The sequence below is a fragment of the Microcaecilia unicolor genome, chromosome 3, assembly GCF_901765095.1.
Source record: "Microcaecilia unicolor chromosome 3, aMicUni1.1, whole genome shotgun sequence".
Taxonomy (NCBI): Eukaryota; Metazoa; Chordata; class Amphibia; order Gymnophiona; family Siphonopidae; genus Microcaecilia; species Microcaecilia unicolor.
The window spans coordinates 368,773,144-368,791,912 of NC_044033.1; the positions used below are offsets into that span (position 1 = coordinate 368,773,144).

The 18,769-nt window shown below is 41.1% G+C and overlaps 1 protein-coding gene across 1 annotated transcript in view; it reads right to left on the reverse strand.

Moving 5' to 3' along the window:
- The window catches only part of LOC115464762 (triadin-like), a 248,485-nt gene that overhangs the window by 38,414 nt on the left and 191,302 nt on the right, over window positions 1–18,769 (reverse strand). The window contains exons 25-30 of the mRNA XM_030195115.1: window positions 18,404–18,448; window positions 17,292–17,339; window positions 14,408–14,461; window positions 12,986–13,033; window positions 4,192–4,230; window positions 957–1,004 (exon numbers count right to left, since the gene is read on the reverse strand). Of these exons, the coding sequence (XP_030050975.1) occupies window positions 957–1,004; window positions 4,192–4,230; window positions 12,986–13,033; window positions 14,408–14,461; window positions 17,292–17,339; window positions 18,404–18,448 (282 nt within the window). The remainder of the gene's footprint in view (window positions 1–956; window positions 1,005–4,191; window positions 4,231–12,985; window positions 13,034–14,407; window positions 14,462–17,291; window positions 17,340–18,403; window positions 18,449–18,769) is intronic.

Sequence of the window (18,769 nt, forward strand, 5' to 3'; positions counted from 1 at the left end):
TCTCAGGCGTTAACCGGGTGGTAATCATCAGCATGCATATGCTGGTTAGCGCCGTGTGCTGGAAAATTTCTGGCACGCTTAGTAGATGCACTTAAAAAATGAAATTACTGCCCGGGCCATGCGGTAGCCAGGCAGTACTTCCAAATTGGTGCTCAGGCGCATATAGGCACCTACATGGCGTAGTAAAAGGGCCACTAAGTGACACACTGTTGAACTTCAGAGTCTTTGACAAGGAAAAACTTTCACAATAAGTCATCTAATCAATGCAGAGGTGAATCTAGTAAAATATTCATATTGTTCTACCCAGCATCGATAATTAGAAAGCCATTTTTAAATATAAATATTTTTATGCCCCAGTTCCACACAAATGGAGTTGGAAATAACTCATTTCTTAGAAAGTATATTATTCATGCCTTCCACCACAAGGGATATAATGTTATGGAAATCATGTTTTGTTGTTTTTGCTGTGTATGTGTCATGAAACTACTACTACTAATTAACGTTTTGAACTAGAAGAGGTGAATCATGGGGAACAATAATAATTTTGATGCTGTCTTATCGGGAGGACATGAGCCTCCGAATAGGCAGTGCAAATTCATAGATTTAACTCAAAATGCTCATTTTTCAAAGCAGGCATTAGGGGGCAATCTTCTCATTTTTTCCTCATATTCAGGGACTGCATACTTACAAAATCTCTGCAGCATTTCTCAGACTACAGTGGAAACAATTTTTTGAAGTGCCTGTCTAGCTTTGGTGGCCAGTAAACGGAAAACAAGACAAGCATAGAAGTTAACCTCGACTCTTAGCCCTTGATTTGGCAGCTGGAGCAGTGTCCACTATTGCAACAGAGCAGCACATTTCAAGCAGTATTGTCTGTGATTCATCTTTATGCAATGGTTTCCCCCTTGCTTCTGTCTTCCTGAGGAAGATAATGTCAGCGCACGTCATTACATTACCTAGCTTAGCTGTCTTGACTATTTTTTGCTCTTTCCTTGAAGGTACTGCTGCAAGACAAAGATAAGGTTTAATAAGACTCCCAGACAGAAGCGCTGCCATTGGAAAGAAATATAGGTTCTCGTGAATAATTAAGCCCTGCCTGCCTTTCTGAAGCAGGCAGTATCAAATGTTAATTTGATGACATGCCTGTATAGTAAGGCTAAAACATGGTCCAGTAAAATTCAATCAGTAGTACAAATATTGTCAGCTCAAATGAGTCCCTCCCTTTCCAACTAGTCATCCATCCCCGACCCCCTTGGAACCATAATAAAACAATAAAACCCAACTTGAATTTACACTTTCTCCTATTTGATAGTCCTGCAAAAATGACATTGCATTCATTGAGTATCAAGAAAAAGTGCACCAATGAGAAGGGGGAATATTCAGTGGGAAAGAAAAAAGAACAGATCATGCTAAATAGAGAAATGAAATAAACTACTGAAACTAGGGAAAACATTAAGGGGCCCTTTTACTAAGCCATGCTAAGAAGTGGCCGACGCTGTTGTTAGCTTGTGGGTTTTCTGCTCCCTGAAGCCACTTTTAGTGCAGCTGTAAATTGGCCACAATTTTATTTGTGCCATTAATGGCCATGCGCTAATTTCCCACTTAGCGCACGGCTATTACCCCCTGAGCCCTTACCACCACCTATTTTGTAGGCACTAAGGGCTCCCACGCTAAACCCGCATAAATTGGGAAGCACGCGGTAATTTATCTGCGCTACCTGATTAGTGCAGGGCACGCATATTCTCTCCGCCTTCATACACACCCACCTCGTTCAAAAATGTTTTAATTTTTTTTTAGCATGGCATTGGTGCACGGTGATCCAAGAACTACCAGGGAACACCTGTGTATATCCCACAGTAGTGCCTTTTCAGCACACGGTAAGCACGTGTTACTGCTTACCGCCGCTTAGTAAAAAAGCCCTTAATACTTAGCAATAATAAAAAGAATTGGAATAAGCAGCATAAACAAGGTGCTTGTCGTTACATGTCCCTTTGCAGATGTGAATACACAGAAAAGTAAAACTTAAACACTTACACATTCTGGGGCCTTTTTACTAAAGTGTTGCCATGTGGCAAACCAGAACTACTGCCAGCCCAATGCTGCCGCCGGCTGTACTTTTGCCTCGAGCGTGTCCTATTTCAGGTGCTATGAGAAATAATTCCATAATTTCTAACCTCAGTGGGTGGCAGTAAGAGCTCCCCTTCCCTCCCCTCCCCACATGGCCACACGGTAAGAATAATCTTACTGCATGACCATGTCTGTTTTAGGGGCTTTTTATCCGCTGCAGTAAAAAGGGTCCTGGTGCAAGGCAAAAACGGCCCCTGCCGCTACCTCAGAGCCCTTTTTACTGCAGCTTGGTAAAAGGAGCCCTCTATGGATCCAAAGGAGCTTAGACGAGATTGGGTGGCAAAGCCGGTGGCGGGAGACGGAGATGGTGCTGGGCAGACTTATACGGTCTGTGCCAGAGCCGATGGTGGGAGGCGGGACTGGTGGTTTGGAGGCGGGGATAGTGCTGGGCAGACTTATACGGTCTGTGCCAGAACCGGTGGTGGGAGGCGGGGCTGGTGGTTGGGAGGCGGGGATAGTGCTGGGCAGACTTATACGGTCTGTGCCCGGAAAAGGACAGGTACAAATCAAGGTAAGGTATACACAAAAAGTAGCCAAAAAGAAAAAAGCAACACTGGGCCTTCAAGAGTGGGACAACAGGAGTACTTTATTAACCAAGGACCCGACACGGGCCGTGTTTCGGCGCCAAAATATTTACCCTTTTGGATTGAACAGGAGAAGGCCCCTTTATCGGAGCCCTTTTCATTCACGCGATAGCGAAATCAATACAAGTTACTGAGGCTGTCTTTCAAGGCACCTATATCTTGAACTCTGTCTAACTACTACATCTACAAATTGACCCCTGAGGCAGGCGCCTTTTTGGCGCCGAAACACGGCCCGTGTCGGGTCCTTGGTTAATAAAGTACTCCTGTTGTCCCACTCTTGAAGGCCCAGTGTTGCTTTTTTCTTTTTGGTTTCTCTTATTGTATACTGTATTACCCTCTCTGCCTGTACTATACACAAAAAGTAGCACATGTGAGTTTGTCTTGTTGGGCAGACTGGATGGACCGTGCAGGTCTTTTTCTGCCGTCATCTACTATGTTACTATGCATAAGGGGTGCATAAGTTCTATAGTATATACTGCAAGGGGGGGTGTACATGTGGATGGACATTTGGTGAGATTGTCTAATTGATAAGCACCTACTACACTATCCTTTTTACCCTACCTTTGTTTAATCTTTTTTGCCCACCTCTGCCTTGTCTCTCCAAGTTGTATGATTGTGTTACTTTCCTATATTTTAATGGAGTTCCTTTTACTTCTTTATTTTAGCTTGTACACCACTCTGCTCTGTTAGTCAGTTAGAGTGGTATATGACATTCAGGAAATAAATAAGATAGCATGGGTGGGGCTCCCAGTTATGTACATAACTCAAAACACCAAGCAAGGATGACTGATTTATGCACATAAATTGTTATTCCAAACAAAGCAGGGCAGATCACTGCCTTGTAGGAAATGATTAGGAAGGTGAAACATGGCCATGTCGAGCACTTTTGATCAATAAAATCATTTTCTACAAGACAATGGTCTGCCTTATTTTGTTTGGACAATCTGGATGCGTCTTCTGTTTTGTTCTACGCATTCAAATTTAGGCATCCCCAGTTACACCAGGTCTATGGCTGGTAAACTGAGGGTGCTGATACTGGATTACACTACTGTTCTGTACCAACACCTGGGTACCCAGATGTTGTTACAGAATATGTTCCTATCGCTGGAGGTGTCGTCTTATATAATTGCCTCCTGTGTATGTTGGTCAAGATGCTAAAGGGTGAAGACATCATTTTAGAAGAGGAAAGTTGTTCAGTGGGAAGGATATAAACTAATATTCTTCTCCCATCCACTACAGGTCTGATTGATAGGAAGTTAGGACAGGGTAGGGATCCAGAGGAGGGAGCAATGTGAGGATCAGGAGAAGGGGAAGAGTGAGAGATCAAGGTTGTTTGAGGTATCACAGGACTCAGAATGAGGTGATCTTGAGATGGGTGGAGGAGAAGGCCTACATTACAAGACTGGTTAGCATGGGGCACCATAATAGGTAGAGCATGAGAAAGCAAAACATTAGAAGATATAATCCCCAATTTACCTACCTATTGACACTGTGACAGTCACTTCAACTTGCTCAGGATCTGAAAATTCAAGATTAGAATAGAAATGAAGTGCCAAAGCATTTCACAAAACTCACTAACAATATAGCTCACAGCAACAAGACTTTCAGGGCAATTCTGTAATGTACACATGAACACATATACAAATTATGTGCATATATATTGTGCTACTGTTAGTCTCCATGTGCTATATCCAGCTCTGCAACATCCACGGATAGTGGAGTTGAATATCTATATTAGGTTAATTGCTGCTGCTGGCACCGAATTAAGATAGTGACTGAGCTGGCAAAACATTAGATCCTTTATTTTCATGTGCTCTAAAATTCAACCCATAAAAGCAACTAGAGAAAACAACTAAAGCTGACAAAAACTTGAAGTATTTCCTCTGTTATTGGGAAAGAATACATTCCTGGCAACTTCAAAGATTGTAAAGGCTTTTCCAGGATTTTGCCATTGATTAACTAGATCCACTACTTGGGGGTGGGGAGTTATCAATGTGAGCCACCATTGAGTTGTGCTATCTTGCCACAACTCATGTTATTTTAGCACAGGTCCCATTTTAAGCAGTGAGACCTAGTTACTAATAACCTGGGTTGCCAGTAAACCAACCCATCTTAATGGTAGCTCACCTTGATAACTTCCTCCCTAATTATAATTTTGCTTGAAAGATTATTTTGTTATATAATTTATATGGTTTAAATAACCATGATGTTATTGTTTTTATCATACTTTATTGCTGTAAACCATTTAGGGATTTTTGTGTTAAGTGCTGTATCAACTACGATAATAAATGTAAAAAATAAAAAAAATGTAAAATGAAAGTGAAATTAGCATACAAGCTTCCAGAATGTGCAAAATAATGTAATTTGATAAACTTACTCATGCTATTTGAGCACAAAGCTTGAAGTATCAATGGTCACCCAGTGACTGACCTTTGTTTTACATATCCCTTCAAGCCGCTCAATTAAAATAAATCTTAGACATCATCTTCCAAGTCCACATGATTACATAAAAGAACTATCTAGAATATTTACAGCCCCAGTGTGCATTTCTACTTTATTTGCCGGGAAAAGTTTGCCTCATCCTGTTTCACTGAGTCATACAGTCTTTTCTTGTAAAAGCTCAGATGTACATCTCTACGTCATCCCTGGGCATGTTTAATAATTCCCTTTGAGAATATAATTCACTTAACACCATAAACTTGCTAAATTAAACTCCTACCTTACAGAATATGTTCAAGGTTCAAGACTCTGAATGAGTCACACAACAGTATTGGTGGAATAAATCACAAATACTGAGGAGATATTCAAAATCTCAGACACTAATGTCATATATCAGCGCTCTATAAATCACTAATGCTGTCTTCGTATAACACTAAATAGAAGTAATATATGCAATTAATTCTCTGTCAGACAAACTATGTTTATGAATATTTGGGATTTGATATGCCGCTTTTGCAAAATAGAAGGTCAAAGCGGTGAACAATAATACTATTATATGAAACAAATTAGGAACAGAAAGGAATTCTATTTAAGACAGGAAAGATCATATACACACAAAACTTTTACAACAACAACAAAATTAAGAACAGCTTCCCCATTTCACTAGAGACTGTGCTACACTGGGTCACTCTGCAGTTAAATGAAATGCAAAATGAAAACAATGAGTTTTTAATGTAGACTTAAATGTTGGAAAGGACAATTCTGTTTTGGTGCGAAGTAAAAGAATGCTGAGGATCTGGTGGTCTCATTGGGGCTCTTTTACTAAGTGACGGTAAGCCCAATGAGGGCTTACTGCTCGGCAATCCAGAACTACTACTGTCCCAACACGGGCATTGGTGGTAGTTCCACCCCCATCATGTGGTACTTCCGGCGCTAGTGGAAATACTCAAAAATATTTCTACAGAGGGTTACACAGCAGTAATAAGGCAGCGCCATTTGCTACCCCGTTACCATTGGGTTAGCATGGTAGCCCTTACCGCCACCTCAATGGGTGGTAAGTGCTCCCCTGAATGGCCATGCGGTAAGAGCAATCTTACCGCATGGTCATGTCTTTTCTTGGCCAATTTTACCCGCTGCGGTAAAAAGGACCTCAGTGCATGACAAAAACAGCCCCACCTCTAGCACAGGGTCCTTTTTACCACAGCCTAGTAAGGGCCCCATAACATGCTCATTTTAATGATGACAAAACCAAGTGGTGAGCATCTAAAGAACATAGAGAATGGGTTGGGGTATATAGAATAATAGAAGAAGACAGATAAATTGGAGACCCTCTGTGTAATACTTTGTGTGCAATAATTAGAACCTTAAGCTAGATTCAAAATTTTATGGGTAACCAATGGACCTGCAAAAATAGAGGGGTGACAACAAATTTTTTAGCCTGGAAAAGTGAACAAATTGCTGCATTTTGGAGTGTTTGAAGATGTCGGAGTTGAACCTGAGCAATACCTGCATAGACAATATTACAATAATTGATTCTGGAAATTAAGAAAGCATGAATCAAAGTGTGTATGGAAGCAAAGTCAAGATACTTACGAATGGAACAAATGTGACAGAGTCACAAAAAACTTTTCTTAAATACTTGGGAAATGTGCTGTTCTAATAAGAAAGAATGAAGAATCATACCCAAGTAACAAAAAGATCTAACTGTTGGAATTGGAACATTGAATAGGATAGACACCAAGGATGGTTCTCTATGGCCTCAATGCTCAAAAGTAAATGCATGTGCTAGAAACCAATAGCATTGTACTAGCACCCACATTTACCTGTGTAGAATGTTCAGAGGCCTGGAGTGTGAAAACAAATGAGCGCGCAGATGAACAAAAAGTTTCATACTAATGTAGTCAAGCTCATATTAATGAGGTCATTTTGGATTCCTCCCCAATGCTCAGAAAAGAGCACCCGAAACAAAACTGCCTTACTGCTGCAAAAAATAATGCCAGGTTGGAGCAGACATTAAGGTATTGGAGAAAAGGGTTTCTCATGAATCTCATGCTTCTCTCACGATTCTTTCTGCAAAATCTGCCGGCATCTCGGAGAGTGGCATCTCTCCCTTCGCGGAGTTTTACCTCATCATGGTGACATTCCAAACCCAGCAGCAATTCCCATACGCTGTCTTTCTGCCGCCAGCACCCGCTTCTTCCCTTTACTGTTGCCACCTCTCTGAAGTAACTTCCTGTTTCTGAGAGGCTCAGGCAGCCGCAGTAAAGGGAAGAGGTGGATGCCGGCGACAGGGCAGCATATGGGAATTGCTGCTGCTGCCAGGTTTTGAATGTCAACATGACGAGGTAAATGCCGCCATGGGGTGGCATCTCATCCCGGGGGGGGGGGGGGGGGAGGCAGCGGCATGTTAGCTCCGCCTCAGGTGGCATCTTGCCTTGGGCCGGCCCTTATATCATGACTCATCTTTTCTGCCATAGCGGGACTTCAGAAAACAGCATGCAAACAATTAGGGGGGTAGTTACTAACATGAATTACAGGGTTTTTATTAAGCTGCACTAGTAAAAGGGCTTAGCACTTCCTTACATGGGCCTTTCCTGCATGCTAAGCCTATTTCTAGTGCAGCCGTCAACAGGAGCTTTTTAAAAATTGTGCATTTCTGGCCATGCACTAATGCTAACATTAGCACATGACTATTAAAAATAATAATAATAATGCAGACTATTTAGGAGGAGCTAAGGGCTCAAACTTTATGGATGTGCTAACCAGTTAGTACAGCGGTTATGTCAGCATACTAGCTGATTAACGCATCTAAGCCCATTCTTTGCCTCTGACATGCCGCCTCCAAAAAATACAAAACATTTACTGTGTGCTTAGTATATGCAATGGCAAAACTAACAGAGAACACTTTAATGCATCTTGCGTTCGGCCATTTTTGCTGCATTAGCTGTGCATTAGCGCCTAACATAATTCATCAAATAGGGCCTTGGTGGAGTTACAGTAGTCTAGGGAGTATAGTGCAGTTTTTCCTACTCTATGTGGCTTCCTGTTCAAAATGGTGCATCTTGACTCCTAGTGATAGTCTTGTAGTACTACTACTAGGGGTGAAACTGCTATATAAGGGCAGAAGGCTACTTTATAATATACCTTTCTGTGTTGTTATATAGTTCAGATCATGGGGGTGTTAAAGGTTGAAGAGTGCTATATTGTATGAAACAGGTCTCTTCTTTTATCCCCATCCCATTATCTTTCTTGTAGTTAAGTTGTTTTTCCCATCCTCAGTTTGGGGCCCATCAAGAAGCTTCAGAATATAAAAAGAATATGTTGTTTGTGAAGTGATTGACTTTGATGGGCAGTGCAGCTGACAAAGCAAAATTTGTAAAGGGATGAATTATTCTACTTCTATTCATCGGGCTTCTGCATAGAAGTGACAACCCTCTTCTCCCCCCCCCCCCCCCCCAACTCTATCTTCCTTCTAATTAAGAAAGTAGGCTGCAGTTTTGTTCATCTAAAATAAAAAATTTCTATTTCACTTCTTCATTTTCCCTTCATTCCTATAGCGCTGGCTCTTGAGTATATTTTAAGAAAGGAATTATGGTGCCCGAAGTGTGGACAAGTCTTCTTGTATTTGTGCCATAGTTTCACTACTAAAGTAAGAATGTGCTCCACAGGCTTCACATATTCACATATCCAATACAATGAATGAGTAGACAAATACGGCCAGATTCTGTACATGGAGCCTGAAAAATTGGTGCTGAAAAAAACATGTTTAGCGCTATTCTATAAACCTCACCTAAAGTTAATCATCGTTTATAGAATACATGTATTGGCCATCCTACAACTAAAATTTAGGCTATAACTTCCTGGATCACCTCTTGAACTCTTTAAAAAAAATCAGCATTACATTTGCCACCCTCCAATCTTCTGGTACCATGCTTGATTTTAAAGATAAATTACATATTACTAACAATAGATCTGCAACATTGCATTTGCCACCCTCCAATCTTCCGGTACCATGCTTGATTTTAAAGATAAATTACATATTACTAACAATAGATCTGCAAGTTCATTTTTCAATTCTATCAGTACTCTGGGATGTATACCCTCTAGTCCAGGTGGATGCAGAATATCTGGGTATAGAGCAATGATTGGAGAATTTCCAATTACTGCCAATATTCAGTACTGGAATCTAGATAACTTTCTGGACCGGATAGGGCTGCTATTTTGCTGTCCTAATTTGTCCAGATGGTTATCTTGGAGCTGGTGCTGAACATCATTGGTACATGGATAATTTCTAGATCCATCTTTACTTCACCCCTGGACTGACCTGGCACTATCCAGATAGTCAAAAAAGATGAGAAGAGGAACACCTCCACACAAACATTCAGCAACAGTGGTTTATCTTTGGAAGAAACTGAAGCTCATGGTGTTTTTGCCAGGAGATGAAAATGGAGTTCCTTATCAATTTAAGAATATTGTGCTCTATAAATTCTTGAGGGGCACTTTTACTAAGCCACATAGGCGACTATGCACACCCAAAGTAAGCCAATTCGGAGTTACCACCTGGTTACCACCTGGTCTGTGCGGTAATTTCATTTTTTATGTGCGTCCGCTACGTACGCCAGACAATAATTTTTATTTTCTGGTGCATGGTGAAAATTGGGCAGCAACTACGATGACGCGCATAGGTGATTCCTACACGGTTAATTTGAGAGACCTTACCGCTAAGTCGATGGCTGGCAGTAAGGTCTCAGACCCAAAATGGACGCACAGCAATTTTTATTTTTGCTGCACGTCCATTTTTGGCAAAAATTTAAAAAAATCTTTTTTTGCAGGCATGCTGAAAAATGGATCTGCACATGCCCAAAACCGGCGCCTAAACTACCATAGGCCATTTTTCAGCGCACCTTAGTAAAAGGACCCCTGAGTTTTTGATGATCCCTGATTCAGACTGTAGCTGAAACTTGGACAAGTCGGGCCTTCCATCAATAAAACTTGATTCTTTTCCAATAAGATTGGATGTGTGGTTCTTCTAATGGCTCCTTGCTCCTCTGACTACTTTCTGTTGGTGCTATTGCTACAATCCAGTTAGTGTCAGGGCAGTCAGTAAAGATTTTCAGTGCCATTATTCGTATAATACTGCTGAAATCAGAGCCTGGAGCCAGTGGCGTAGCCACAGGTGGGCCAGGGCCCACCCACTTAGGGCTCTGGCCCACCCAACAGTAGCACACGTTTGGTGGTAGCTGGTGGGGATCCCAAGTTCAGCCAGCTGAAGACTTCCCCTTGATGGTAACGAAAACAATACTCTCCACGATACCGGCACCTGCTCATATTCAGTTTTCTGCACATGCCTGCTGCAAACTGAAAAGGTAGAAATTAGCGTTTTTTCACCTGTTGAGATATTGTTTTGGTGGCGGGGGGGGGGGGGGCGTGGCCCACCCACTTCTTGCCTAGGCCCACCCAAAATCTGTAGTCTGGCTACGCTCCTGCCTGGCGCTGATGAGCAGTACTTAACCAGATAGGAGTCACTCCTGCCAGAAAATGTTCCACTGAATATTGGGACTTTACTTGCTAGAAATACAAACAAAAGGAAAATTCTATAAATGACACTCAAATATTGGCAGCAAAAAAATTAGCACTAAGCAGTATTCTCTAAAGGGTGCTCCAGTTGAGCTCCAGTAAGCTTGATGTCAGTGCCGGCCTGATAGTGGAAACTATTATAAAGAATAAAATTATGGAACATGTAGATAACCATAGCTTAATGGGACAGAATCAGCATGGATTCAGCCAAGGGAAGTTTTGCTTCACCAATCTACTTCATTTCTTTGAAGGTATGAATAAATATGTGGATAAAGGTGAGCCGATTGATGTAGTTTATCTTGATTTTGAGAAAGCTTTTGACAAAACTCCCAAGAAAATTAAAAAGTCATGGGACAGGAGGAATTGGTTATTGGACAGAAAACAGAGGGTAGGGTTACATGGTTATTTTTCTCAATGGATGAGTGTGACTAGTGGAGTGAGGCAAGGATCTGTACTGGGACCGGTGCAATATTTATAAATTATCTGGAAATCAGAATGACACATGAGGTGATTAAATTTGCTGATGACGCAAAACTATTCAAAGTTGTCAAAAAGCATGCGGATTGTGAAGGAAGACCTTAGGAAACTGGAAGACTGGGCATCCAAATAGCAGATGAAGTTTAATGTGGACAAAAGCAAAGTGATGCACATTGAGAAGAATAATCCAAATCATATAGTTACCTGATACAAGGGTTCACCTTAGGAGTCAGCATTCAAGAAAAAGACCTTGGTGTCATTGTAGACAAAATGCTTAAATCGGCCAAAAACCCAAACAGGATGCTAGGAATTATTAAGAGTGGAGGAGTAACCTAGTGGTTAGTGAAGCAGACTTTGATCCTGGGGAACTGGGTTCAATTCCTACTGCAGCTCCTTGTGACTCTGGGCAAGTCACTTAACCCTACATTGCCCCAGGTACAAAATAAGTACCTGTATATACTATGCAAACCACTTTGTAGTTGCAAAATACCACAGAAAGGTGGTATATCAAGTCCCATTTCCCCATTAGTAAAGTGATGCAAAATAAGACCAAGGATATTATAATCCTCTATATTGCTCCATAGTGTGACATCACCTTGAGTACTGTGTTCAATTCTGGTCACCATATGTAGTGGAATTAGAAAAGGTTCTAAGAAGAGTGACCAAAATGATAAAAGGGATGAAACTCCTCTCATATGAGGAAAGACTAAAGAGGTTAGGGCTCTTCAGCTTGGAAAAGAGATAGGTGAGGGAAGATGTGATTGAAGTCTATAAAATCCTGAGTGGTATAGAACGAGTAGAAATAAATTCATTTTTTACTCGTTCCAAAAGTACAAAGATTAGGGGACATTCAAGGAAGTTACAGGGAAATACTTTTAAAACAAATAGGAGGAAATATTTTTCCACTCAACAAACAGTTAAACTCTGGAGAATGTGGTAACAGCAGTTAGTGTATCTGGGTTTAAAACAGGTTTGGACAAGTTCCTGGAGGAAAAGTCCACAGGCTGCTATTGAAACAGATGTGGGGAAGCCACTGCTTGCCCTGGGATTGGTATCATGAAATGTTGCCAGGTACTCGTGACCTGGATTGGCCACTGTTGGAAACAGGATACTGGGCTAGATGTACCATTGGTCTGACCCAGTATGGCTATTCTTATGTTGTTGTGCCAGCTGAAACCTGGTGCAAATGCAGGTGTTCCAACTCATGACATTTGAACACATAAAGGGCACTATTCTATAACACTACACACTACTTTTCAGCACACCCCTGACCTTCCCATGCTCGTTCTCTGGCCATGCCCCCTTTTCAATTGCACACTGTGGGATTTAGGCGTCCGTTAGGTGTCCAGTGTTATAGAATAGTGCGTGGGCAGATGTGTGCATAAAAAGAAATTAGTGCCAATTAACTTCAGTAATTGTTGAGGTCCATTAATTGATAGTTACTGACTCGTTAATCAATTCGTTTCCACACACAAATGGATCCGGGCTGAAATTTCAGCATGCAAATTTTGGCACCATATATAGAATCTGGGGAAAAATGTGTAATAGGAATGTGCACTCTTTAGAACACCTTCAGTCTGATTTTGTGCTTGTTAAAAAGATCCAATGTGGATTTTTAAAAGGTGTGAAACAAACAAGAAAAAACATCTGAAAATTAGAATGACAAGATAAGCAAATGAAAATAGTCAGAAATGCTGTGACCCGTGAACGTCCCTAATGTGTAAAGAACAAGTGTTTTTTAGGTTTTGAAGTGGTTTATTATGTTTTAAAATTTGATTTACCTTTCTTAATTGAAACTTCAGAAACTTCTTCTTTATCTTGTTTTGGCTCTGAAAATTTGAGAAATCAATGGCATGAAAATGGATTCCAGTAAATTTCACAGCTAAAATTATTTAGCATGAACAAAAGTTCTGTTAAGGCTGTATGTAACATAAAAGCAAAACAGTGATAGACATTTTATTGTTCCTATATAACAAAAAGGTGTTCAGCTAATGAAAATGAACATTCTTCTTGTCCTGCATACACAGAAAGGGGCATTTTCGATATGTTTAAATCCAACTTTGGGTGTATTGCTGAAAACATCCAAAAATCAAGTAGTGAAAATGACCATTTTCAAACCATAAAACGTCTTTCTTTTTTCTTTGAAAATGACCATTTCCTAGATATTGTTTTGCTTAGTATATCATTTTAGACCATTTTCCAAAAATAACGTTAAGTGAAAAACACACCAAATCAAGCCATTTGGCAGTAAGAAGAGCCATCTTTCCTAGTAAACTAGACACAAAGGCATCCCAGCAGAGCAGTGGGGCTCCCTAGGGGGCACTGCAGTGGATTTCACATAAAAGGTCCTAGATACACATCTCACTATTACCCCCTTATTTTGTATGGTGAGCCCTTCAAAACCCACAAAAACCTACTGTACCCAACTATACACCACCACAATAGACCTTATAGCTGCAGGTGTCACCTATATGTGGGTATAGTAGATTTTTGAGGGGTTTTGTTTTGGAGGGGGGGGGGGGTAACACTTTCCACCACAAGTGTACCAGTTAGAGTAGATTGTGGGCCTGGGTCACCTTCTTTTCAGTGCATAGTATCCACCACTAGGCTATTCCAGGAACCTGCTTGCTGCTCTAAAAGGACTGGCCATAACATCTGAAGTTGTCATAGAAGCTGGTATATACTGTTTCATTTTCATCTTTGTGAGGAGAGAGGGGTCAGTAACCACTGAAGGAGTAAGAGACTGTCATTCCATTATTCCTACAGTGGTCATCTGGTAATTTAGCACACACACACACACACAAAAAGAATTCACCAGATCACATAAAACGGTATTGTCACAACTCTTAAGAATCATTCAAGGACAGATCCCAAACAGAATAAATGCTATGGGCTTGTAACAACAATCTTTTCAAAGCTCCCATAATTCCTCCATCTAACATACAATCTTTAACATACTGATAACATCCCAGACTTCACTGCTGACCTGGATTGGCTTTACTGGCAAGGACCCAGTGCTTAGGTCTGTGGAGAACTTACATTAACAAATCTTCAGAATCATTTTAAGCTAGAGTCCATTATTCTGCTCAATCAACTTTATTTTGATAGCTACAAAGACCTCATTACTGGAAATAAAAGCAGAAAATAACAAAGAACAAAAAAAGAGATTTATGAATTTTGAAGATTGCCATCCCTCTGGTTACCTTTCTTAGTAGAGACTGCATGAACATCTTCTTTATCTCGTTTTGGTTCTGCAACTGTGGAGAATGAAAAGATTTACAATATTATTCATTTGCAGGTATGGGCAGAATTCTATAAATGGCACTCTAAGGGGTCCTTTTACCAAGCTGCGGTAAAAAGGCCCAGCGGGTAAAAAGCACTATGTGGTAAGATTATTCTTATCAAGTGGCCATGATTGGGGAGCACTTACTGCCACCCATTCAGGTGGAAGTAAAGGCTCCTGCAGTAACCTGGTGGTAACTGGGCAGCACACAGTGCTGCCAATTACCACCGGGTTAGCATCATGCTAGCAATTTCGGAACTACCACCAGCGGGAGTGTTGGGCTGGCAGTGGTTCTGGGTTGCTGGGTGGTAAGCCATTGCTGTGCAGCAACCCTTTAGTAAAAGGGCCTTTAAGTTAAGTGCTGGAAAGATCCATGCTAAACCAGTGGCATAACCACAGGTGGGCCTGGGTGTAGCACACGTTAACGGTAGCTGGTGGGGATCCCAAGCTCAGCCAGCTGAAGACTTCCCCCTGATGGTAACGAAAACACTACTCTCCACAATACTGGCACCTGAGCATGCTCATTTTTCAGCACATGCCTGCTGCGGACTGCCAAGGTGGAAAGAAGTGTTTTCCCACCAGCTGAGATATTTTTTGGTGGTGGTTGGGGGGAGGGGAGAACACTTGGTGCCCACCCACTTCTTGCCTAGGCCCAACCAAAATCTGTTGTCTGGCTTCGCCCCTGTGCTAAACTAATATTCTGCAAAGGGTGCGCTCTATGAAGTACTCTTTAGAGAATAATATTTTAGCGTGGATCTCATGCTTAACTATGAGCACTGCACTTAAGGGTTCTTTTACTAATCTGAGGCAAAAGGGGGGCCTGCACTGGCATCAGCGCGTGTTTTTGAAATGCACTGAGGCCCCCTTTTACCGCCGCAGGTAAAAGGCTGTTTGTTTTTTTTAAGAAATGGCCAAGCGGCAATTGAAGCACTTGCTGTGTGACCATTTCAGAGGGGAGCACTTACCACAACCCATTGAGGTGACGATAAGGACTCCCACGCTAACCTGCCAGGCAGTGCGCAACACCGCCTGATTACCGCCAGGTAAACACTGGCGCTAAAAAAATAAAAATGATGCACTCTGGGGGTGGGAACTACCATCGGGCTGCAGCGGTAGCCTGGCGGTACTTCTGGTTTAGCGAGTGGTAAGCCCACGTTAGGCTTACCATCGCTTAGTAAGACAACCCCTTAGCCTGCTATAACCTGGTGTAAATGCAGGTGCAGAACTAATGGCGGTTGAGCACATAAATCACCCTATTCTATAACATTGCACCTAATCTCTGGGAACATCTTTGACCCTCCCATGCCTTCCAACGGCCATGCACCCTTTAGAGTTACATGCTATAAAATTTAGGTGCACATTTTATAGAATAAGGCACAGAACAGATCCATGCATAAACCCAAATGAGTGCCAATTAACACCAATTATTGGTAGTTAATGACTCAATTAATTAGTTTGTAAATGGATCTGGGATCTGTGCCCAAATTTGGACAACCTATACAAAGTAGCTTCGATTTGAAAGGAATTCACAGAACCACTTAAGCACAGTCCCTGTTATTCCTACATCGAACGCTGCCGATATATCGAACTGGAGAATTACTTGGTCGCCTTTGCATAGGTGTTGTTTGACATATGTAGCTAGAACTAGCAGCAATATCTCCGAACTATGTGACAATCTGAAGCCAGATTATGACCAGTATAAAATAGAAAATGTTTCCAGATATAAAGAGAGTTGTGTACTAATGTAGGATTCTAGTACTTTAGGAAAAAAGGGGTATGCTTGCCACTGGATGGTATTTTGCAGGCAAAGTTATGTTTAGCCCCGATCCCTTCAGCAGTGGGGTGAGAACAATTTTGCCCATATCAGGAGGAAGAGAGTCAGCATTTAACAGTTCATTGAGACCATCAAGTACCCAGTTTACTGCTTCTGTAGAGATTGTTTTGAGTAGATATTTTAGGCATTGATCCAGGGAGCAGTTAGCTAGGTAGCAATGGTGGAACAGGAGTGGCAAGGGATTATTTCTGTTGCTGTTATTTTCAAAAACCCACACAGCGAAGAGTGGCATGTGACTATTTTTAAGTGAAAAGTGGAAAATGTCTCATACACCTGTGGCAAAACTGTAACTTTTCATATGCGCACAGCACAAAAAGTAATCATAGGCATAAAAAACCCCAAACACTTTTTTTAAAGTGTATTTTTCTTTCGAAATGTGCAAAAATATGTTTAGTCCTTTAGCCTTTTCTTAATAAACCATACAACAGCGTGCTGCAATCAAAATATAAATCACTTATCTTAAGCACGCTGTCCAGTTCATGTGGAGAGTGGTACACCTCCGCTTCCAGAATGAACAAATGTGCGGTCCCAACGGTTCCGTTTCGCTCTGCTTCTTCAGGGAACCACACCGCAGACCATCATGATTACAAAAATGCTGCAGGGTCGACTTCCCACTGCCCAGTAGTGAGGCAGTGGGAAGTCGACCCTCCAGCGAATACAGACCATCAAAGACTCCTGAGGCAGACCTGTGGCTGAAACACAGATCTGTGTTGAGTCTGCATTAAAGTTTGTTTATTGTTCAATGCAGTTGCCCCAGTTTTCTGGAGTCATTGGTCCACTTCCCACAAAGTAATAGAAGACATAAATCATCCTACAGTGGACTTGATGTCTCTATCATATTATGGCATGTCACCATAATAGAAAGGAAAGTGTACATTTCTGTGGAGATCTGTAACTAAACTCCAAAATTCATAAAAACAGAAGACTGCAAGAAACAAAGAAGTTTGAAATCTGATCTCTTTGTATTTACCTTTCTTAATCGATGTTGCAAACACTTTGTCTTTATCTTGTTTAATCTCTATGTGTTTAGTAAGAAAAATGGGTTACATTTAAAAGTCATAGATATACAATAGTGATAAGACCTTTATTATATCAGATATGTAGAGAGAAACAGGTAGAAACTAAAGCAGTTATATAAATAGAGTACTGCGGAGTCATATTTTGCAAACATGTTCAATTATTTTGTGCCTGTTAAAAAATATTTGGGAAATTAAGGGCTTACTGCACGCTAAACAAGAAATACTGCCGTTCTACCACAGCAGCCTGGCAGTACTTCCCACCCCCAGCGCGCCATCATATTTGTAGAGCTGGGTCTACCCAGCGGTAATCGGGCAGTGCCGCATGCTGTCTGGTTACCGCTGGGTTAGCGTGGGAGCCCTTACCGCCATCTCAATGGGTGGCGGTAAGGGATCCCCCCCAAAAGGGTCATGTGGCAAGTGCTTTACTTGCCACATGGCCATTTCCTGCAGGAAAGAAAAACTTCCATTTTACCCACTACGGTAAAAAGGGGTCCTTGGCGTGCATGAAAAACACGTGCCAATGCCAACGCAGGCCCCCTTTTGCCACAGCTTGGTAAAAGGGGCCCTAAAAGCCTTAAATATTTGCAGAGTAAATATCAGAAAGGATATATTGCTAGACATCATACATTTGTTTCTCACAAACTGGGCAGGCGGCACTTCAGCACTTTCCTTTCATTCCACACCATACACAACATATATCCGCACTTGACAATTTATCCGAGAAAAGAGTGGAGTTTATTATGGCTGCAGCATTCTACAACTTATATATGTAAATACATGCACATTATTGAGCAATTTAGACATCATACACTTGTTTCTCATAGTCTATGTTGCACTTATATCACTACAATAGAAACGAAAAATATTCTCCTTAACAAATATGGAGAACTTACATTTTAAAATCACCAGAATAATTTGGAACCTATGAAAAAGTTCATTATTCTGCTCAATCAACTTTATTTCCATAGCTACGAAGACCCCGCTTAGTGAAAGTAAAAGCAGAAAACAGCATGGAACAAGAAAAAGATCGATGGATTTTGAAGACTGGTTTCATTCCACATACCTTTCTTAGCTGGTGCTCCAGAAACTTCTTTCTCTCGTTTTGGTTCTGCAGTTATGGGACAGCAATGAAATGGAAAATGTACTGTAGTAATATTCACAGTCACAGTTTTATTAGAGCTGTATGTTACAATTAAATTATCTATAAATATGTGAATGCACACTATATAATAAAGACTTGCTGAAGTTGTAAATATTATCTTAATTATTTTGCTGCCTGCACAGCATCAGATAGCATAGGTTTTAATATAAAAGGGCAAAAATAGGAATAGTTACTAAGCTGTGTGCTATTTTACGACTGCTAATTTTACAGCATTAGTCACTTATGTGTTAGGTTTGTCACTTCTGTGTTAAATTAAAGGGCCCTTTT